At 35.9% G+C, this 23558-nt stretch overlaps 1 protein-coding gene across 3 annotated transcripts; it reads left to right on the top strand.

Annotated features, from left to right (window-relative positions):
- Positions 1–1257: 1257 nt before the first annotated feature.
- Positions 1258–22190, top strand: LOC142356097 (uncharacterized). 3 transcript variants are annotated; one of them, XM_075408067.1, is made up of 5 exons: positions 1258–1793; positions 13363–13543; positions 15283–15463; positions 16303–16465; positions 20296–22190. In XM_075408067.1, the coding sequence occupies exons 1-5, from the start codon at positions 1642–1644 to the stop codon at positions 21950–21952; spliced, it is 2334 nt and encodes a 777-aa protein (XP_075264182.1). In that variant the 5' UTR covers positions 1258–1641; the 3' UTR covers positions 21953–22190. The 3 variants fall into 3 exon arrangements, with proteins under 3 accessions (XP_075264182.1, XP_075264181.1, XP_075264183.1); XM_075408066.1 differs by having other exon boundaries at positions 15268–15463; XM_075408068.1 differs by lacking the exons at positions 1258–1793; positions 13363–13543 and adding an exon at positions 14878–14956 and having other exon boundaries at positions 15268–15463.
- The last annotated feature ends 1368 nt before the right edge of the window (positions 22191–23558 follow it).

Raw genomic sequence — 23558 nt, 5'->3', positions numbered from 1 at the left:
GATAAAACAGAGTTTATTTTTTTTGGTAGCTCTAATCCTCAAGACGAAACGACATTAAAAGTTGGAGACAAATTAATAAGTTCGAAAGCTGAAATCAAATATCTCGGTGTTTATATTGACAAAGACCTCAAATATCAAAAACAAGTAAAAATTCTTCTGTCAAAAATGGCCAGGGCATTAAATGCATATATGCACTCAGGAACATAATTCCCACTGTATACAAAAAATTATTTTGAACACTTTTGTTCTCAGTCATGTTCAAAATTCTTCTGTTTTACTTGCAACCATCAATCAAAATCTGATAACGACACTAGAAAAGCAGCTGAATTGGGCCATCAAATCTCGTTTTCAAAGACAAAAGTTTGACTCATCCTCAGATCTTAAAATGAACCTTGGTATACTACCTATTTCGCTGCTTTTTGATTACAGGGCTGCCACTTACTGTCATAGCATCATGAATAAAAAGAAGCCTGCCTTCTCATGCTCAGCTTTGAAATTACCAACCGCAAGTTTTCATATACACGAGCGAACTTAAAAAGATTTTACCCAGACAATTTCAAAATGCAATTTGCATGAAAAAAGTATCATTAAAAGAGGTATTCTGCAGCACAATTCTTTCCCGAGAAATTATTTGTCAATGTCATACAGTTTTGTAAAGAAGAAATGTAAGCAGTTTTTTCTTAATGAATACAAGAAGGACCCGAAGAAAACCCAACATGGTTCATTTACTTGGAAACATTTTAAATTCAATTAAATTTCTTTCTGTTTTGTATTGAATTTTTGTTACTGTCATCCCTCCCCGCCAATACAAGTGACTTCTTTATTCGGTTGATATTTTAGTTATTATAAATTTTTAGTTTCTCTGTTCCAATTATCAATACTCTATACTGCCTATCTCTGTAAATTTTACTATGACTGGAACATTTACAGATATTAGGAGAAGTACGGTGTTCCTTTTTTTTTTGCTTACTCGTGTATGTAATGAATGCGGGTTCCGGCCAATCGGATTCGATTATCTTCAAGTTATGAACGAACATAAAATGTACACTGCTTTGACGCTCTCAAAAATTCAGAGAGAAAAAATTCGAGAGAAAAAGTCTCTCAAAAGACGAGAGAAAAAAGTATTTGTGATTTTTGTTCAATTGATATGGTCACTTACTTCATTTAGTTTTTGATTAGCTGTAGTAAAAATAAAAACTATCTACGCATAAAGTCACATTCTTGTGTATATGCATAATTATACACATGTCAATTGTACGCTACAACTCAACAAGATTTGTTTTTTACTTTGAGATTATTTTTTTCGCTTTATCTTAAATTCAATTCAAACCAAATTCTTCTAGCAAGAAATCTTTATGCAGAGATTTTTTTACCCATCCGTGGTTGCTAACTTTTAATTTTCATTCTATGTAAATTGGGTTTATGGCCATTTTTGTGCCGTTTATGACCCCAGTTTTAATATTTTTGAACCCTCGTTATGATATCTGGGACTAGTCTTGCCTTTTTTTAGTATTTGTAATATCATAATTAATTAGTGTGTACAAACCGTTTGTTTACCCGCGATCGTGCTAATTTTTAGCCGACCAAAGCGTTGTCAAATCTAACTTTCAAAGTGATCGAGGTATCGAAGTTTGTGTTGCAATGACGACAACCCTGACCCGGACCCTGGCTGGTGCCGGAAGAGTAGCCCAGTTGGGACAGGACATGGACCAGAAGTGGAAACAGCAGAACCACCTTAGAAGACTGGAAGATGCTTATAGACCCAACAGTGCCCAGAACCCATTCAATAACAGGTACTGCAAAAAGATACCAATGCAGCTTTTAAAATTTTAAAATATTTTCCTTCCTGGTCGAGGAAATGAATCTTGGTGGAAATCAAGCAAAGTTTTGAACTTCAACTCAAAAATTTTACTCTACTTGATTGAGGGGAGTTTAACATATCAAGTTACCCCCCCCCCCCGGGTTCACGAAGCTCCGGAAAAAATAGGTCACATAATTTTCTGCTGAGCTGGGCTGTAACCAAACATTGAAACTATGTGGCTTATTCGTTGGAAATCAAAGATTTTTCACAGTTTCTGCTGTCACTCTACAGTATACAATCATGTCTCAATCTTTGAGAAAATATTTTTTACAAAATGAGCCGACAGTAAGTGAAAACATGTAAGAAATTAATAAATTCTACAAAATTGGCTGTTCTTTAATTCCAATCCACTGATCATAGTCAGCAATGATAAATTTTTGTTTTCCGCTGCCATGATAATTCCATTATATAAAATTCTTACTAATCATATAAAATTATATAATAGACAAGGATGCTCAGTAATGTGCGTTCGCACATAAAGTTCCGACCTGAAAACAGATAGAAAACCACAAAATTTCAAGTACTGTTTTTATTCAATTTTTCTTGCGGTTACAAAAGACTAACAAATAGAGACAACAAAAAAGTGAGAAAACGCTGACGAAGCCGTAAAGCTATTTTCTGCCCCTCAAAATATATTCGGTTACGCCTTTTGCGAAAACCAGAAATGTGGTGTGTAACCTCTCATTAACGAAAGCAGGTAAAAAATTAGCAAGAATCCCAAAAAGTTGCAAAATTAAAATTTTTTTTTGTTTTTCGAAATTTATTTTCAATGCCATGAAAATCGTTAACTAAAATTAGAAAAATTAAGAAATTTCCTTTATTAGTCCAAAGGAAGCCCCTGAGATCTGTAACTATTCGAATATGTCTTACGTTTACAAAAGCAACGTCAAATAAAGACAAAAACCAAAAAATATTTTACGGAAAATCCGTGTCGAAGCCAGTACTGTCATAATGAATTCCTTAAAAATTTTTAGATTATGTACACTCGTGCTTTCTATTGCCGCCAATAATTTCATATTTCATCATTAATTAACGAGACGAGGCAACAAATAGACGAAAAAACCAAAATTCGAAGTTAAAAAACAATTGTTTTCACAGTCAAGAAAGCCATCAGCTATCTACTCAAATCAGAATATAATTTTTTTCTCCATAAAAGTCAGTGAGGACAGTAGTTCTACAGGAAAAGTCATACGACTAAAAGACAAAGTGAAAACGACAGTTAAAGACGAAAGTTAATAAAACTTAATTAAATTCTTCGAGAAAGTGATGTCGCAGAAGTTGAAATCATAATCTGTACCATTAAGGATTTTGATTTCTTCGAAACCGAGAAACAGGGTTGAAAAATGGGCAAATGCCTAAAAGTCAGCAAATTTCGTGAAATATGATAGTATCAAGGCCAGAAAATTTTAACTTAACGCTTAAAACCGCAACAAAGATTAAATATTAATTCAGTAGAAAGAAGGATTGTCCATTCTTTGCTGACACTAAGCTACAAATTGACCAAATTAGGAGAAAAGTTCTAAAGTTCAAAAAACTCTTTGTTTATTTAAAAAAACAAATAATTTTTAGAGTCAAAACGAATTCAACATTTTGAGTAAAAAACAATACTTTAATTTGGAACTGCTTAGGAAGCCAATTGGACCTATCACCAGTGAGATGAATTGTTTCTGAATTGTAACAGTCCAAGGTTGAACCAAAATTAGAATTGCTATTGCTCTTCATCCACTAAAATCAACTTATTTGTTTCCAATGTTATAGATATAGAGAATTTGTTAGCAAACAAATCAAAAGTAAATGCTACGTTTTTGATAATATTCGAGATATGTTAGCAAAAAACGGCCGAACGGTGATTCCAGAGCACTCTCAATGGTATTGGAAGTAGTATTCGCCACATGGAATTTAAAAGGATTATGTTAGTGGTTTTTAATAGCCGCGTCCTCAATTCTAGGCGGCTATTATAGAGCTCCTAATATCTTTTTACAATTCAAAGAATTTGAATTGTATTGGGGAGCTGTCTTTTTTTTAAGATCTGTTCACAAATTTTCATGATTTTTGAAGTCAAATTGGAGTAGTGATTTTGGCCGAGCCGAAACAGGAAGTGGAGCGAAAAACCAAGTGGTTTTGCTGGGTGAAATTTTTCCGCTCTAAATTTAAAGTAGAGTGAGAAAACGGTGTTTGAACAAAAATTCGCTTTCTCGCTAGTGGTTTTTGTTCAAATGCGGCAATTTCACTTTGATTTTACAGTTTTTCAATTTTTTGGATCGGTTTTTTTTTAAAAGGTTTTCCCAATCCATTCATAGTCCGTTCTTGGTCTAGTTTTCTGTTTAGTAAATGAAAATTCTTTGAATTGTACGTCAAGACTTGTCCTGCTATGTTTTTTTACTTCGTCTAACAGATTTTTGTTTCGTCTTAGCGTGACTTCTTGGAATTGACTTTTTCAATGATTTGCCTCACTTTAAAAAGTGATTTCTGAGCTCACTTTAAATCTTATGAGCATTTACTTATTAAAGGTCAATAGTGTGCATCTAAGTAGTGCCAAATATGTGCGCTAATTCTTGAACATTAGAGTCTTCAGTTTTTGATTTCGATTATTAATTTTGGGATCTTTTCCGTTTGTGCCCCCCTCCAAATATTGCACGTGCTTCTGGGGGGTGCAAATAATATGCGTCAGCTAAGCTGAAGGGGCACAAACGGAAAAGATCCTAATTTTGAAAAGTCCTATTAGGGCTTTCTCCTTATAGAGCTTATGTGTCTCATAAAAATGACAGTCCGAAGCTAACCCAAAAAAGTTTAGTGGTCTATTAAAGTATTGGTGGTCGACCTTTCTATTTTATTTCTATAGTTGTTTCAATTCATGTAACGCCACAAGCGTCTATCGCAGCTATTTTCCGGAAATCTGCCGGATATGTTTGTGTGTGTACCTCCATCAAATTTAAGCAAATCGGACCAAAGAAGCTTTTTTTGTGCAATTTTTGATGAAAAACGCTGAAACTTGAAAAACTTACCCAAAATGTTAGCCAAAACATTAAATCAAAATAATCAACAGTAATTAATTGTTTTGTCTTTGAATATTAAATCAATAACACTATCGTTAACAATTTTAATATATTTGTAAAAAAATTTTTCAAATTTTCGATAAAACTTCCGAAAAATAAGAAGAAAAACAACGCAAATCGATCTCAATATTCACAAAATTTTAAAACTCGATAAATCCTCCCAGAAAACGAAATTCAAATAAAAATCTTTAATTTCATATTCTGAGCTGGATGGGCTTTTTAATGATACCACTCACAACTCTCTACGATGAATATATTGACCGGCCGAATTTGTCTGAAAAAAAAAACCAGTTGAGTATATAGTTCCTCCCCCCTCAAGAGGGGTCGGAACAATGATAAGTCGAATATAAGAATTTTTGGTATTATCACTTTGAAACAGGGTAGCTTCAAACAAATAGTGAAAAAATTTGGTTTTCGCATCAATCACGAAGTCTAAGAGATGATAAATATTTTAATAATTAAGGGGAAAAATATGGCCGGACAAAAACTTTTGATGGCCGGACAAAAAACTTTTGATAAAATGGAACGCTTCCCCGAGTCCGTCTTTTTGCCGGCTTATGTAGCAGATAATGAACACAAAGATCTGTTCGAGTAAAATTTGACACACTATTTAGTCTAAGGAGATTTTTTAGTTCCTTTTAATTAACCTGATATCTTTTTTGCAAGACCTCGTTTTGTAGCATGCGGTACCAATAAATTTGCTCTAAAATATTAATTATTTAAGATTTTGTTTTTCGTGTGCGCTGGAAAATTTGAAGAGAACTGAGATTACACATTCTAAACGCATAAATAGTTCGCACAATCTTAGCTAAATACTGCAGGATTTTTTGAGCTGCAACAATGGGCCTGAGTATTCGAATCATTGGACAGATTTTGTACTCATTTTGTGCCGTTTAGAGCATCTAAATATTTGAGCTAGCGACTATTGTAAAAATTCTAACATTTAATTGGACGACAGAAACAGTGTTGGTTTTGAAAAAAATGGCCATTGACTGTCATTTGCTGTTATCGCCAGACTATAATTGAACAGCTATAAACTAAAAATTGCCACAAATAGGGATGGTTAATATTTTTTCTCGATTTTAGAAAGATTTGAACTTTTTGATTGAATTTTTAATCAACTGTTCAAAAAAAACCGGTGAAAATCAAAAGTTGTAGTTTATGTTAAACTTTAGGTCTAAATCGTTGATGATAAATTCTTGCACAATAGTGAGCGAATAAGGTAATCTAGGTAAAGACCCAACTGTAATATAATAATAATAACAAGTTCATTTGAGTACATCACGTACGTCAATTAGGCTAGAAGCCTGTTTTCAGACGCCGTAAAAGGTTGCTCTGTAACAATTTCTAAAACTGGTGATAGCTGTGTTAGCTTTGAGCAATGATATGGTTTACTTGTACTAAAAACCTGCAACCACGGGGGAAAAATTTTCAGCAAATTTAGATTTTGCTAACATCTTCCGACGAATTGATAATCATCACATTTATTTTATAACTCAAAAAGATTATATAAGAGAAAAAAGGCCCATCTATATCTCTTGCAATTTTGGTTGAACAAATAAATTTTTAACGGGCGTTTGCGAAAAAACGGGAAAAAGCTTTCACTAGGCCATTTCGTTTTCATTCCAACTAACATTGAAAACATATCCAAGTTATTTCTCTACAATTGGCCGCAAAAATGGAGTGAACCCTTTATTGACAACGTGATGCTATTTTCATTTTCCTTTATACTCACGAAAATCGACACGAAATAGCAAATTTTGACAGCTCGGTAAATTGTTTGGAAGCTGGATGAAATAGAACAATTTTTATTTCATGTCATCACAATTTGATCAAAGAAATGATTAAAAAATGGTTAGTTGAAAGTATAATGTTAATTGTTTAAAGTATGGAAAGATATACGTACCTCATCCACGTGCTGATCTACATCTTAGTTATTTATGAAATGAGTGAATGCAACAAGGAGCTAACACGTGCTATTTATACTAGATTTGTCCCTAACTTTTCATATTGTTATGTGTGATATGATGACCCTTGATCTTTTAGAGAAGTAAATTATCAGAGTAAATAACTAGTTAAGATCGGATGTCATAAGAAGTCAAGGAAGTTATAAATTGAAGGTGATCACCATGAATGTAAAAGTGCGGTAATTTGGGGTAATAAATATGGACTGAATTTCGTGTTAATCGCCACAGTTGTCAACCATTATTTCTAATTTAACTATTTGATTACAAGATTTGTCTCTGCGTTCCCATTAACCGACAGGTTATGGGCCCAGAGCCTTTCTAAGTTAAGTAATCAACCCCCATCGTAAATAGAAAAACGTTGTTGCTGCGCCTCTTTGCTACATAAGAGGATCGCTGAAATCACTGGGGGAGGAAGACAGAGAAGACAAGGAGAGACAAGCCTTGTAGTCAAGAAGTGGCCAAGTGAGACCAGAAGAAGCAAGAGTAAGAAGCTTGTGTAACTGGTTGGGGACCTCAGTTGTGGAGTTGAAAGCTTGTGCGACTGGTTGGGGGACTTCAATTGTGGAGTTGAAAGCTTGTGTACCTGGTCGGGGGACTTCAATCGTGGAGTGCTAAGTGTGTGTAGCTAAGCAGTGGATTCTGCTTGTGAAGAAGAGTGAGTGGAGCTGTTGTGGGGAATCAAAAAGGAGCGCGGAGGTTCAATTGTATAACAGAGCTGTCGGGGAACCAGGATTGCTTAGTATAGCTGAGAACAGCTCAGCTTAAACAACTGTTTCATTTTCAATTGTGTTTGCTGTGCTTCTGTAAGATACAAGTTTGGTCGAAAGACACAAAAGTTGGTGGTAAAAAGATTTCTTAATTAGGACTAGGATTAGGGTTCGAGTACATTATCCTCGGAGGGTGTTGGTATCCTCATCGTGCTTAATCGCGGCAGAAAAACCCTGGCTCAATGTCAATGTCCTGCTTTCGATTTTGTCAAGGATATTACAGAACTCGAACAGAACACCAACTTCTAGATTAATTTAGTCGACCAAACTCTTTTTGCTTAGTGTTTTTTTTAACAAGTGCTACCATATTGAAACAAGTGCTAACCTGGTGCTAGAAAGCATTTTTTGGATACACAAACATAACGACTCACCACTTCGTCGCCCTATAACACAGCCACCAACAGGCAACAGATTCATACACGCGTAGAAAGGAAAGGAGTTTTGATCTAAGTCCGAACAAGATTTTTTTCACAGCCCGGCCCTTTTTACAAAAGAATATTTATCTAGAGCAGTACTAGCTTAGAAAAACAAAGGACATAGTTGGGGCATCATAAGTCTTTGGTTCAGTAGGGAACAATTAAAGCTAAAGTGTTAATTTGAGACGAACGGAAAATAAACGAAAGTAAGACAGGCCTAACAATGAGCTCAAAATTAGAAAGATTGGTATTCAGCGGACGTGAACATGATTTCTTGTATTTTGCTGAACAGTTTGAGGCTCGTATGCACTCTTTAAAACTTGGTAAAGTTCTTAGTGGAGAAGCCACCTATCTAGATTATGTGCAAGCTGTTAGAAATAATTCTTCGGAGGAGCAACGTAGGCAAGCTATAGAAAAGGGGAGGGAAGAATTGGAAGAGAAAAAGAAGACATTGTGGTACGAGTTGGTTCAGGCTTTAGACAAAACATCAGTTCTTTTTCTTAGACCACATAAGGGTGATGGCACCAGAGCTTGGGATGTACTGTGTAAACGCTTCAAAAGTTTTGAGAGACCCCAGCTACACAAATTGATAGCGCAATTAACTAGCCTTAGGAAGACTTCAAGTGAGAGTATAGTAGATTATCTCACCAGAGCAGATGATATGCAATACAACTTAACACTAGTGAATGAAGGAATTAGTGAAAAAATGTTTGTCTCAATAATTCTAAAAGGGCTCCCGAAGGAATATGAAAATTTCGCAACACTCGTGAAATACAGCAAAGACGAGAAAACTCTAGAGGAAATAAAACGAGACCTAATAAACTTCGATAATGAAAATGTAAAAACCAAAACAGAGAGCGTATTCTTTAATAAGGAACGGAAATGTTTCAACTGCCAGAAAATGGGACATATCGCAAAAGAATGTAGGTTTAAGAAAACGATTCCTGAACAAACCAAAGCTTCTCAAATGAAATGTTTTAAGTGTGGTGAGCACGGACATATAGCTAAATGTTGTAGAAAACAACAGAAATATGAGAAAAGGTTTGTAAGTCAAAGCAGGAGAACCAACCAGAGGGGCACGCAAAATTTAGTTGAGGAGCAGAATTTAGAAGAAGAAGAAGAAGAAGAAGAAGAAGAAGAGATCTTTTCCTTCTTTCAAACGTCGGAAAACAACCTTGCAAATGAGCTAGTTTTAGACTCAGGTGCTACCACTCATATGATTAGAGATGAAAGTCTATTCATAGATATAGACAAGGAGTATTCTGGTACCATCACTAATGCAAACAGCAGTAAAAGTTCAATTAGTGGGAAAGGAACAGTTGAAATTAGGGTTTTGGATTCCAATGGTTTAGCGCGAAAAATAAGATTAAATAATGCGTTGCTTGTTCCTAACAACACAAAGAATCTGATATCAGTGTCAAAACTTAGAGCAACAGGCAATGAGGTTGTCTTTGGTGTGACTTTAGAAATACGGACTAAGAACGGAACAGTTTTCCCTTTCGAGGAAAGAGATAGTTTATTTATCTGGCACAACATTGATTACGGTGAGCAGTGCAACTTAGCAAATGGAGATCCCCTTAGTTTGTGGCATAAACGTTTGAGTCATAACAATGTTGAGGACATATACAAATTAAAAGATCACGCAGTGGGGCTAAAAGTAAACGAGCATGATTTAGCAAACTGTGAAATATGTCAGCTAAATAAATCAAAGAAACTTCCAGTACCAAGAGACTCAGGAACAAGAGCAAGTGAAGTCTTAGAAATTGTTCATACCGACATATTAGGGCCCATCCAACCGGAAGCGGTTGATGGTCATAGGTATGCAATAGGGTTCGTGGATAGTTTTAGCAGATATCAGAAACTATTTTTTGAGGACAAGGGACGAGGCCTTTGAAAAAGTTGAACAGTTCTTTGCAGACATAGGACAACCAGAAACCTTAGTTTGTGACGGTGCAGGGGAATATGTGGCAAATGACATAAAACAATTATGTAGACGAAAAGGCGTTAGGCTTGAGTTCTCGGCACCGTATACACCACAAGAAAACGGAAAGGTTGAGAGGAATTGGGGGACAATAACCCCAATGGCTAGATGTCTTTTAGAGCAGTCAGGTTTAGAAAAAGAGTATTGGCCATATGCGCTTAACATGGCAAGTGAGATTGAAAATTTTTGTTTCCATTCAGGTATTCAGAAGACACCTTTTGAGGCAATGTACAAGAAGAAACCTAACTTAGAATCTATCAAAGTGTTTGGTTGTTCAGCTTTCGTTCACGTTGAAAAAAATTTTCGCGGTAAGATTGATAGAACTTCTCAAAAAGGAATATTCTTAGGGTCTTCAGACAATAGTAAGACTTATCTGGTAGGTACTCCAAATGACAAAGGGGTCTTTAAGGTTAGAAAATCTCGCAATGTAACTTTCAACGAAAACGAAATGTTTATTGAAGTCAAAGAAAAGAAGGAGGAGATAGTCAACAAGCATCATTCAGATGGTGATAGAGATTTAAACCCGGTAGCTTTCCTTGGTGAAATTGTTAACAACGAATTGCTACCTAAGTCTATTGATGAAGCAATTAGGGATAAAAACTGGTACGAGGAAATGAAGTTAGAATACAACTCATTAGTGGAAAATAAAGTTTGGGAACTGGTAGAGAACAAAGGAAATAAACCCATTGGTAGCCGCTGGCTCTTTGCTCTCAAGTTTGGTCCTAGTGGTGAGATAACAAGGTATAAGGCAAGATTCGTAGCAAAAGGATTTAGCCAAGTTCCAGGTCGGGATTACAACGAAACCTACTCACCAACAACACGCCTCTCAACAATTCGAGTACTGATAAGCTACGCAGTATATAAAAACACCAAGTTAAAACAAATGGATATCAAAACAGCATATTTAAACGCTGACATCGAAGAAGAAATCTTTATGCAACAACCCGAAGGGTTTGAAAAGTTTGACAAGCAAGGAAATCCATTAATTTGTAAGCTGAGGAAAAGTTTATATGGATTGAAACAGTCCGGTAGAAATTGGTACTTAACAATCAAAACTTTTCTCAACCAATTAGGTTTCACGCCGGCTTATCAAGATGAGTGTCTTTTCATAAAGAAAGGAGAAAATGGTATAGAGGGATTAGTGTGTCTTTGGGTAGATGATATGGTGATATTAGGATTGCAGGAAGACTTTTGTGAAAAATTTAAAAATAAAGTTAGTGAGCAATTTCAAATTAGCAGTTATGGAGATCTTAGCTGGTTCTTAAATATAAAAATTGAGCGAACACAAAACGAAATTATGCTAAGCCAAGAAGCATATGTAGAAAAATTACTAGAGAAGTTTAACATGAGCGAATCAAAGACACTGGAAACAGCTTTAGATGTTAGCCTGAAACTATCAAAATTAGATTCACCAGAAATAGGCAGCAATGAGCATAGAGAAATGCAATCATGTGATTATAGGGGTATAGTGGGATGTTTGAACTATTTGGCATTAACAAGTAGACCAGATATTGCGCACGCAGCCAATTTATTGAGTTCGTTTGTTGAAAATCCTGGAAGGCGACATTGGAATGCGGCAAAAGGGTGTTTACGTTACCTAAAAGGTACAAAATCAGAGAAGATGATTTTTAGAAAAAGTGAGAAACTGGAGTTAACAGGATTTTCAGACTCAGATTGGGCAGGAAACATAGACAATCGAAAAAGTACAAGTGGTTTTTGTTTTAAACTTAATAATAATTCAGGTGCAATCAGTTGGGCTAGCAAGTTACAAAAGTGTGTATCTACTTCAACAGCTGAGGCTGAGCTTAACGCCGTAGTAGAGGCCAGTAAAGAAGCAGTACATTTAGTTAACCTATTACGAGAATTAGATTTAGAAATCCAGCAGCCAGAAAAACGTCTTTGTAGACAATCAAGCTTGTATTGCTCTTAGTAAAAATTCGATGAATCACGGAAAGACAAAGCACTTTTCATTAAAAGTGCACTTCGTTCGGAATTTAGTCGAAAGTCGACTATTAGAGCTAAACTATTTACCTACCGATCGCATGCCGGCAGACACACTTACAAAAGCATTGGGGAGGACCAAAGTATCACTTTTTCGTGATGTCCTTCTCAGAACAAACACTTAACATGATAGGAGGAGTGTTGAAAGTATAATGTTAATTGTTTAAAGTATGGAAAGATATACGTACCTCATCCACGTGCTGATTTACATCTTAGTTATTTATGAAATGAGTGAATGCAACAAGGAGCTAACACGTGCTATTTATACTAGATTTGTCCCTAACTTTTCATATTGTTATGTGTGATATGATGACCCTTGATCTTTTAGAGAAGTAAATTATCAGAGTAAATAACTAGTTAAGATCGGATGTCATAAGAAGTCAAGGAAGTTATAAATTAAAGGTGATCACCATGAATGTAAAAGTGCGGTAATTTGGGGTAATAAATATGGACTGAATTTCGTGTTAATCGCCACAGTTGTCAACCATTATTTCTAATTTAACTATTTGATTACAAGATTTGTCTCTGCGTTCCCATTAACCGACATGGTTGACAGAAAACCCACGAATTGACCAAGATGGTTTTTGTCATTTTTGTAGGACTACTGTCTCTGTAAGTGTCTAATTTTCTAAATTTCTGAAGAATTTGAATTATTTTGGCGATTCTAAGTCAGCGAGAATTCATGTGTATTTCAACTTTGATGAACTAGCTTCACTTTTCAAAAAATGAAATTGACTAATCTATATGGGGTTTGTTTTCCACGAATTTTCATCTTTTATATTTCTACAATATCGAAACTTTGAGAATCGCAATTTGGCTGGCCGCTGCATTTTGAGTATTAAAATAAAAAAAATTGTAATTTGTAAAAAGAAGAGACTAGTAAGCAATTACGCAGAAACTTAAAGGGCAGGAGAACTTCGAGGACTTCCTCAACTGGTATTTTGATTCTTATCCAATGCTCTATGACATGAGCTAAAACAACTGGTCCCCGTATCTTTGAAAATACGAAAAATTGTGAAGAATTGTATTGATAAGAAGAAAAATATGTCATTGTATCGCCGATAAGGACTTCAATTTTGCAATAAGTGCTTCGATCCTGTTCTTTTGCGGCTCTTCGCGGTATAATTACTTAATCACTTAACTATTTTTGTTGATATTTGGTGCTTTTTCGTGCAGCTTTCAAGTGTTATATTATGATTTTTGTCATCATTCTTGGTTCTGCGTTCAGTTTGATCTAAAATTTGACTTCAGTGCAAAATCAAATTTTTTAATTTCAAACTTTTTTCGATTACAAGAAAAAATGGTTATTTAAGGTTTACGTTTGATGGGGTGCACAACATTGAACTTCTGGCGTGTGGAGGGGTGGGGGCTGCAATTGGTCCAGATGACTCAATTCCAAAAATAGTCAATTATCACCTGGATAAAATGAAGCAAGTGAATGAGAGTGTGAAACGAGTAACAACGGCTGCTGCGGAGGAACAGAGAAAACAACAGGTTGGGCAGATTTTCAAACGGTAGGCATACGGGAGGCGGTTCGATTGCCACGGGAAATTCGCTGCACATTATCATGCTCACCCTCTTAAAAAATAATTTTAGTTGCTAGTTTCGGCAATTTGTTTGGTTGTTGTAGAAATGTTGTAGAATCATGTTATCGAAATCAAGAAAATTAAGAAAACTTTAGAAATTATAGCAAAAGTACCAACCATGGGTTATATCGCGAAAACTTTGACTTGAACTATAATGAAAGAATAATGGCTAAGTAAGTAAAGACTTTATAATCGCTTTATTCAACAAATATTGATCATGATAATTAATGGCAGTTCTGACTTTGTCTAAAATGAAAGGATTCAGAACATTAATGAAACTTAGATTTCTTTGATCAAACTAAAGGCTACTACTACTAAAAAGGGAATGAAACTGTTTTAGCCATGTAATTTCTGGGTCTTCCCTCACAAAAGTAATTTATAAAAGGGAATCGGACTTGATTATATCTCTATTATTTACTTTGCGAAGAATACGTACTGCTTGGTTTTTGTACTTTTCAGAGGTTATTTTCGAGTTTAAATTTTTAAGTAAAGTATCTCCTTTCTGTTAATAAGACAGAGAGTACTTACTTAGATTTTGATGTAATTTGATGTAATTTTTTAGCAGACATAAATATTACAATTAACTGATGTAAGTTAACTTTGCTAAGTTTAGGATTGTGCCCGTTTTCTTTATAAAGTTGTTAGAGCAGAAGTCTTTAAGAGAGTTAACGTTGCCTAGAGGGCTAAGTCAGAGAAAAACAATAAATAGGAATTATGTTTGAAACTTGTTGGAATTTAGAGGCTAATGCCCCCGATTAACCGTAGCTAAAATTTAAAATTCTACAGTTGTGATAACTATTATCAAACCTTACAGGCCGCTAAGACATTGTCATGGCCCGAAGGCGCAGCTCTTAAACAAACAAGTGGGAGTTTATTTTCGTGGGTGGGAGATTTTTGTCTTGCGTTTTTTTTTCAGAGCAAATTATAATTATAGTTAAAAGACATACAGAAGGTAATATATAATCGAACAAATAATACGCTAATGTTTATAGAAGACTTTAAGATGAAGAGCGTGTTATTGAATTAGTTTGGATAATGACAAATTTATTTTAGTAAAAAACTATTTTTAATGATTAGCGGTATTTGTACAAGCCATTAATTGCAGCTTTTGTTACTGTTTAATGTCCAAATTATTTGTTTGAATACAAGATCAGAACTGAAACCAATACACGGCTCAGCAGATTTAATTAATAATTAAAGAGTGGCTTCAAATATTACACTGAAAACATAGAAAGCAGCGTATAATGTTATTCTGAATGTAATGTGTAGAACAGAAAAAATATGTAATACGTCTGCGAGACAGTTAGTTGTTTCACGAAAGGTAAGATTTTATAAATTTATATATTTGTTCTGGCAATAATTTACTACAATTATTATGCTCAAATGTCAACAATTGTTGTCCTAAAGCTCGTTTTGTCTAAATCTCAGCAAAAATCAATAAAACAGAATGCTCAAAATTCAAACCATGATTCAATTTATTGCAATTTTTAGTTATCGTTATCATTGCCTATTAAGTATTATTTTTTTAAACAAGTAAATTGAAAATAAATAAATTTATTGGTTTTAATTGTTTTTTTTCAATTCCTAGTTATGCAAAAATTCCTAATTAATGCTTAAAATTTATCACTGTAGATTTTGTCTAAACAGAAGAGGCCAAAAACACGCAAGAACAGACCTCCATTAACTTCATCTGCATCATCGTCATCTTTGAGACAGAAGGAGAGACTGGCAAGAGAAGAGACAGAGGTCAAACAGGCTGCCAGAATTCTAAGTGCCAGCAGGCAAGTCAGAAGTGCTCAGAAGGACATTCACAAATTCATGAACAGAGGTCAGTCACTTTGACCATAACTACCCACCCGGGTCAGATATTTTTTGACAATTTTGTAAGATAAGCGATATAAAAAATGCTAATTACAAATGCTAATTGAAAAATGCAAAAGTACAAACACTCTTGAATTTTTCATCGTGCGATGGTAAAACATACTAATTTTTTGTGTAAAAATTGCAAATCGTGCTTTCATGGAAAATTTTGCATCGATTGCTGCAAATTAATTTAAGTTCACTGCTAAAATTTAGTCGTGAATATGCATAAAAATCATCATTACCACAAATAAATTGGTAAATTTGCCATGGGGATGAGATGTTGAGTTGGTTAGGACAAAAGTCAACGATTTGTTCTTTCTCCTGATGGCTGCCCAACATTTTCTATTAAACAACGGGGTAGTGTAAAGGTTGACTGTATTAAGGCAGACCCGATGTGGGCTCCTTTTACAGCCTTAAAGTATAAAGAGTTAGGGCGACTTATTTCTGCGCGCGAAGTAGGCATACCTATATCTCTAAGACTAACGGACTCAATAAGACACAGAAGATAAACTTCTATGAATACGGTGGTAATACAGTATAGCACCGGAGTCAAGTGTATACACATGGTGTATCTAAACTAACAGACTGACTAGAGTTAGTTCAGTTCTCTCTATATAAAAGAGAATAGTCTCTTCTCAGTCTCTGATTGGTTGAAGGTGCACATTCAGTAGTTTCACTGCTACAGTATTTTCTAATGATTGCGATTAATAAATTTAAAATATTTTAGTTTCCAAGTGTTTTGGAATATAATTTAATTTGATTATAATAAACTAAATAAATTTCAATAAGTGATTTGAACTGTAGGACCTCCCCCAAGGATGATAATAAAGAGAGGCCAGAACATAGATGGGATCGGATTCGAGAGTGACTTGAACTACTTCTCCGTGTGTGGATTGGGACAGGCTAACGACAATACTGTCAAAGTGTTCGCTCGAGAGTCCCAGAAGCTGTTCGTCACCAGCAGCAGGTATAAATTGTTACTAATCGTCATCTCAGAAAAGAATTGACGGATCTTTTCCGTTTGTGCCCCCCCCCCCCATTGTACGTTATGCACCCCCAGTTACAGAGCACGTGCCTTTACATAGTAAATCATCATGTAAAGTGCGTCGGGGGGGGGGGGGGGGTGCAAATAATAAGCAGCCACTAAGTTGGGGGGGGGGGGGATCCGATCCGAAATGACAATTGGGCGTTTTTGACAGATTGCTGTGAACTAAGTTTTCGCCATATTGATAAAATTTTTTGATGCAAATTTTTCAATCACAATATTTCACCCTTAATTATTGAGCTCAAGCATATTACCATATATTGTTACTGGTATCAAAAATTCACCGACGTTACCGCTGGTGTGTAATTCATTATTACACACTTTTGTTGCCTATAATTAACACGGTTCAAGCTTTTTTTGTTCGGACTTCATATAAGCAGAGTGCTTTCTGAGAATATAGAGTAGATGATTCCGCCATTGAGTTCAAAAGAAACTTCAATTAGCTCTTTGTGCCCGATAAAAGGAGTATACGGTTCTTTCCTCGACGAGCTCCGCAAGAGCCTCCCCGGAGTTGGTTCCCATTGTGTTTTTCATTGCTGGCTAAGCAAAACTGAATATGAAACATTACTGAACCATAGCAAATAAAGCTTACAGCACGAATTCAGAATTACCAGAACCCATTCCGACTGCCAATTCTCGGGTCAGCAGAAACAGCCGACTGGAAATCTTCTGGCCAGACTTCGAAGCCGGCTGCCGGTCTACTGACCAGAGCTGAGTAGCGACTGCAGTAGCTCGTAGCAGTGCGTTTATGAGAAAATCTCTGAAGACATTATGCTCATAGGATATAGTAAGTCCCATAAAGTTGCAACGCAAGCGAACGTTCGGGGCATTCTAGTGTTTTGCTAGATTTTTGCACGTTTTAAATTTGAACTTTGACCTTTGAAACGATCGATAGCGTTGTAACTTTATGGGACTGACTATATCATGTTGAAACAAACTGTACATAAACTATTCAGAAACTTATATCGAAATTTTAAAAAATCATAAAATTCGTAAGAAACGTCAACTTAAAACGGCCGCGCTCTAGTTTGAAGGTTCAATTCAAGTTTCATTAAATCCAATTTTAATGCTAGATTTTTATACGTTCTCCTCCTACTAAATCTAGCCAACAGTTTACTTGTTGTGGAAAATATTAAAAATCGGTTCAACAGCCTTTCAACACACATTAATTACATCTTATAAAAAGGTATAGGCTGCTTAACAGAATTTAGATCCTATATTTATCAGACAATAGACGGCATAAAAGAATTAGGAAAGAAAACTTAGGAAAAACTGACATGAAAAACTGTGATAATAATAACAATCATTACTTCGATGCTAACTTTGATATAGGTTGCTAATTATTTGTTCAAAGTCGAATCGGTTAAGCCTAATTTTGCAAACCACGAACAAAGCCAGACTAAAAGACGGTAGCTTTTATAACACATGGACACAATAAATGAAAGAGAAGAAAAATTTATCAATTCAAGTGCCGCTTTTTGGTTAAACGCTCTTTTAGGTTGACGCGCTTTTTAGATCAAACCGCCGTGTAGGTCAGAAATATTTAAAGTGGTACACCTGAGGGATAAATATAAATATTGCTGTGAATGTCACAAAACATTCAATGGCCATTAGGATCAATCGGTTAATGCATGCAACAAAGAATACGGCGGCGGTTCGTAATCGAATGATTTCAAAAGTTTTGACAAAAAATGAAACCTGAAATTACAAATTGGTCGGAAATCAAAAAAAAAATCCGAAGAAAACGGAGGAAAAACCTGACATTATAAGATATGCGTGAAGATGGGGTATGGGAACCCATTTCACACAGAAAACTTATTGTAAGATTCTCAGCTCTTTAGCTCTTAAAAGCATTTATTCAATAACAACATTCTTTTGCTGTCAGTAAGTTGTTCCCGTGACATAAAGGCAAAAATCTTGAACCATGTCAATATCCTTGAAGTTTTTGTCTTTGATTGGTGGCTCTTGAACCCTTTCAGACGCCTTTGGCTGTTTTAGCAGTTAATTTATAGCATGTCGTTTTTCCAAAATTAGACACGATTTTATAGACTGCTGGCAATTATCATATTTTTGACTGTATTATGCTCTCTTCTTGCGACCACTTTAATTTAGCCGAGATCTCTTTTTTGCACTTGTTTGAGAACAGTTTTATGATTCATTGTGCTCGTTTATCCTTAACAATAGTTGCTTGTTGCTTTCCATTTGCAAAGGCAGTTGTTACTTTACATTTAAAGGAGCTCCATTTTGAGCATTTCCCTTGCGTAGTAGTCTTTGTTTCTACTTTTTGTTACTCTAATGCCCATCAAAGATTAAAGTTAATTGGTTCGGCTGAGAGGTAGCCCAAGTAATTTTGCTAATGTTTGAGATCTATGTTTAGTAAAATTTTTTGAGCTCTCAACAAATTTCATGTTACTATTATTGTTTGATAATTTTATGTACTGTTAGGATAACTTGTGTCTAAAAATTTGTTTCGTACTAATTTTAGCATTGTGAACTTAATTGTGGGCTTGCTTTTCAATTGTAAGATTATATCCATTGAATTAAAAATAGGGTGTTTTGTCATTTGGTATATTGGAATTGGGCATTTTCGACGTGGGGTTTTTGGAACTTTGGGTGTTTTTGGGCATGGGTTTTTTGTTTTGGGTATTTGGGGTTTAATTGTGTTGTCTCACATGTTTTGCGCTTTTACATCAGCTCTGTATCAGAATTATGTAAGAATCAAGGAAGCTATGTTACAAAACTCTACGTAAAGCAACAATTATATGGTCGCTGACCATTCTTTAAGAACTGAACTATTGGAAATCGAGTGGCAATAAAGATAGTTCAGTTTCGTGCGCCATTGTTAGGATGAATACATTTTTTTTCTTCCATAACTGATTGAGAAAATCACCAACGCTTCTATGATTCGAAATGAATTTTTATATATTTTTTACTTCAGATTACAGGTCTTGAAATCACCGTGCAGATTCTTTATTGGGTCTGGAAATCGTAAGTCCATCTAAATCGACTCTTGTTAGCAGTTGACCTAATTCATGCTAAATGCAGGATGCAGTTTTATTTGGCATTTTTAATAAATTCAGACCAAAAACGAAAAATGAAAAAAAATTAAATGTTTTTTTTTATTTCAATACCATCCTTATAAGTACCTTAGGAAAATATCGATTTGCGGTCTGGCATTTTTGCTGATTCAGTACTGAAGTACAAAGTATGGGCAGTCTGGGTGAAAAAATTTTCTCGTAATATCTTCCAAAAAGCATAAGACGACGAGCCAGAGCTTTTCAAATTAATACTAGAGTTATCTTGCAGTAATAATGGTAAGGGCAACCGAATTGCCGAAAGGACGTCCGCGAGCTTTATTAGGTCTGAAATGGTCATGCTTTGCAAAAATTGCGCATTAAAAAGACTTCGCTTCACTAAAGACGCATTCAACTTTGACTTGAACTAAAATGATTTTGACTTTGGCTCAAAAATATATGATCTCGACAATAAACGACTGGTTCGTTGAAGGAACCCGAGTCTGAAAAAAATTGTCATCGGACCCAATTTTGTTCATGAAAAGACTTTGGCTCGACTTATGAAAAGAATTAGGCTTGACTTTATAAATGTCCTCGCTCTGCAATTAAAGACAATAATTACCCCCTCCCACTATTAATTTTTTGATAACGTCGAGTTCCAGTATTGTTTAGTAGTCTCATTTTAGTAACTATTTTAAATATTTAATTTCCACATCCAGAGCAGAAGTTTGGTTTCAGGTGTTCGAAAGTGATCGCACAACAAGCGGCTGCAAATACCAACAAATCAAGCCGAGTTCTGGTTGGCCGAAATGGTTATGTTCGCTCCTCCTCTGCTTATGGTCAGCCTTACGAATTTCGCAGAGGTTCCACTGACGCCCGAGAGGGTAAAACTAAAGACATCGACACTTTTTCAAAACTTTCAGACACCGATTACGCAAAAGAAGTCCCGACCGAAATTCCTCTTTCTTGGCAGGACCAACTTAGTAAACAAAATGTTGTCATCAAGGAGGCAAAACCAATGCCAGAAAAACATGCTCAAAGTTCTGAGAATGAAGGTGAAAACCAGGACCCGAAATGTCATGAGTTAAAATTTCGAACGTTTCTCGAAGAAGAAAATCTAGACATGCTAAAACAAAATTTCAGATTGCAAAATGTAAACGCGGCTGCTTTCTTTTATGCAAATGATTACACGCCGAGCGAGTCTGACCGATTTTCGCAACTGGACTCGAAATATGATTATAATTTACCTGGTTATAACGAAAATATTAATCCTAACCAAAATAGAAATCTCTACACAACCGAACAATTAGTTGAGATAGCCTCACGCAGAAACAGGGAATCTTTCAAAACCAGACAAGGCGCTAAAAGTGCTCACGCGAGGTTAAACTCAAGCCCTGAACCGAGCGAAGAATTGAACATTCCTAAAATGGAAATAAAATTTGACAAATCATCAGCAAGCGAACCGGATTACGCAATGATGAGAGGAGATTACGTAAGCAAGAAAACGGTTATGACATCGCCTATAACAGTTACGTCACAACAGCGACAAGAACAGCCAGAGTCGACAAGCAAAGAACGACTTCGTAGAGCTCAAACTGCGAAGCCTTACGTTAATTGGTACCCGACGACCTTGGATGTTTATCAGCAAGCAACTCGGCAAGCCGAGAGAACTGTCGAATCTGAAGAAGTTAGATTCAATGAACGACTGAAAAACCGGCGACCAATTACGAGCGCAACTCGCCGCCAATCTTTGGCTGTTATTTTGCGACGAGAACCAATGCCAACATCACGCGAATACACTCCAATTGTGTTCCCCATAAATTACAAAGTTGCCCAAAAATCACTAGCTGCCGATGAAAACCAAGTTATAAATGTTATAATTGACTCTAACGAGCCGAACGAGCCATTCAACTCGTCTGCAATTGGGGCCCAGCTCACCGCAAATCCGAGAGAACTTTCGTCGGCTTTGAGTAACCGACCCAAATCGGGCTCTCTTTTCCCGGTCGTTCGACCGATTTCGAGGGGGTCCGACGCTTCGTTGAATAAACGAATGATAGGCTCGACTCAAATGGACCGAATGCCGAATGAAACATCGGAAGCCGAGAAATGGGACTCGGCAGGGTCGTTAAACCGGATCCCGAATGGTGCTCGGGCGACTTCGAGGACTGGACTTGGATCTCGAGAGGTTCTCGATTCTGGTCTGGACCAATCTGGTGACGTTTTGAAGTACACTGAGGGAATCAGGGTTCAGATTGCATCCAAGCCGGCAGTTACGAACCCGCCACCAGCACCGACTCCAGAACCGTCGGATTTTGTAGCCCAGGGTATGAGTAACTCGGCCAGTAGTTCGCCCAGACGGAAACCAATGAAGAAAGTCCGCATCAATGGGCTTTGAAGAATTGAAGGATGTTTTATAAGGATTTAAAGAATTTCTATAAAATGAAAAAAAAAACTGCCAAACCTCAAAGAATGCTCGAACCGAATTGAAGAAATTCAATTCGTCTTTCAGAATAAAGGAATAAAAAGACTGGAGAGATCTAAAAGTGATTAATGATATACTAATTTGACCAGAAACTGATATTATCAACAATAAGTACATACTGTTGTCTATCGAATTTACAAAACGTACATACTGTCGTCTTCTGAATTTCTAACTAGGCTCAACAGTGAGGGGACTCTGTCGCCCAGAAGATCGATCAAATAAAATAAACCAAAGGTTTTGAATTGGTGAAGCAAGCGTTACTTTGTTACTCTGCTAATTCCCCTCTTCCACTCTTGTATGCTGTTGTAACTTAGATTGCCTTGAAACAAGTTAATTCACAATTGAGCTCGTAATATCAATTCTAGTTATATGGATTACAAAGGTAAGAGAATTACTTGCCTTTGAATTGGAAAAGACAAATTCAAGACAATTTATAATAGTAATTAAAATAGTATTACCAATATCCGTGGTTCACTTTCCCAAAATCAACTAAACCAAAAACGCTCACAGTATCCCAGCTGGTCTTGCGATTACAATTCTTTTAAAGTTTAGTCCCACTAAACCAACTACTTTCTCTCGCTTATTCGAAACCAAACTTCTGATGTTCTCCCAAAATCTCCAAAGTCTGCTTCTGCCTCTCTCTCTCTCTCTAAGACTTCTGTGTCACTTCAATTTATACTCCACCAATACGCTCATATCTTAAGCAAACAAACCTTAATCTCTTAAGTAATCATTACGACTTACTCTGTTACAATGAAATCTATTAAGTTCTGTAGGAGGGCTTTGCTTGCTATTCAAACAAACCAAAATCAAACTATGCTCTGTCATTCAACTGCTACCAACCATTGTTCAACTTTCTCCTTATCTTAAGTACACAACCTTTGGACTCTTATTTAAACAAATCTTCTCCACTTTATCTCATATATGCACTTGACATGTCAATCAGTGTTTGCTTAGTAAACATTGGACGTTGCTCTGAAAAGGTCTTATACTTCTATTTCCGCTATAAAATAAATTAGCTGCCATCAATCCCTGTCAAAAGTGACGTGATGAATAAATAACCAAACTCAACTCTTAAGCTAAGACCAATTGTAATTTCCATTTTTGAAACTATTTCATGCAATTCCCCAGTTAAAGCCCGCTGAAAAATCTAATATTCCTCGTACCCAAATTAGTCTATTCCCCAATTTTCAGTTCAATTCAACTTTTTGAGATATTGCTATTTCAATTTAAGTGTTAACTACTTTTCCGCTAAAACTGCATTTTCATATTAAAAATCATAATTGTGCTTCCTAGACTCGTACCAAGATCACTCAGTACACTACTTCACACGTAATCTTAGTTTCGACTGGTTAATACAGTTGTCTCCTACTTAAAAGCTCATATTTTCACTCAAGATATCGAAAACCTTCAAATCACCCTACTTCCGGTGTTAATAGCTCGGGGTTGGGTAGTCGGATTGGCCCAAAGGTATATCAGCCTGAGAGGATCATTGGGTGTACATTAAAATTTCATTAGC

Source organism: Convolutriloba macropyga, unplaced genomic scaffold (genome assembly GCF_964194025.1).
Source record: "Convolutriloba macropyga unplaced genomic scaffold, txConMacr16.3 SCAFFOLD_1074, whole genome shotgun sequence".
In the NCBI taxonomy this organism is placed as follows: Eukaryota; Metazoa; Xenacoelomorpha; order Acoela; family Convolutidae; genus Convolutriloba; species Convolutriloba macropyga.
Note: the sequence above shows the minus strand (reverse complement) of the source record. Positions and strands in the feature narration are given on the sequence as shown.

What these genes read in the sequence shown, in the direction of transcription:
- LOC142356097 (XM_075408066.1), top strand. Translation starts at nt 1,642, where the DNA reads ATGACGACAACCCTGACCCGGACCCTGGCTGGTGCCGGAAGAGTAGCC. An exon ending in CAGAACCCATTCAATAACAG is followed by an intron (nt 1,794 to 13,362) that starts GTACTGCAAAAA and finishes TGGTTATTTAAG; the next exon opens with GTTTACGTTTGATGGGGTGC. An exon ending in TCACAAATTCATGAACAGAG is followed by an intron (nt 15,464 to 16,302) that starts GTCAGTCACTTT and finishes TTTGAACTGTAG; the next exon opens with GACCTCCCCCAAGGATGATA.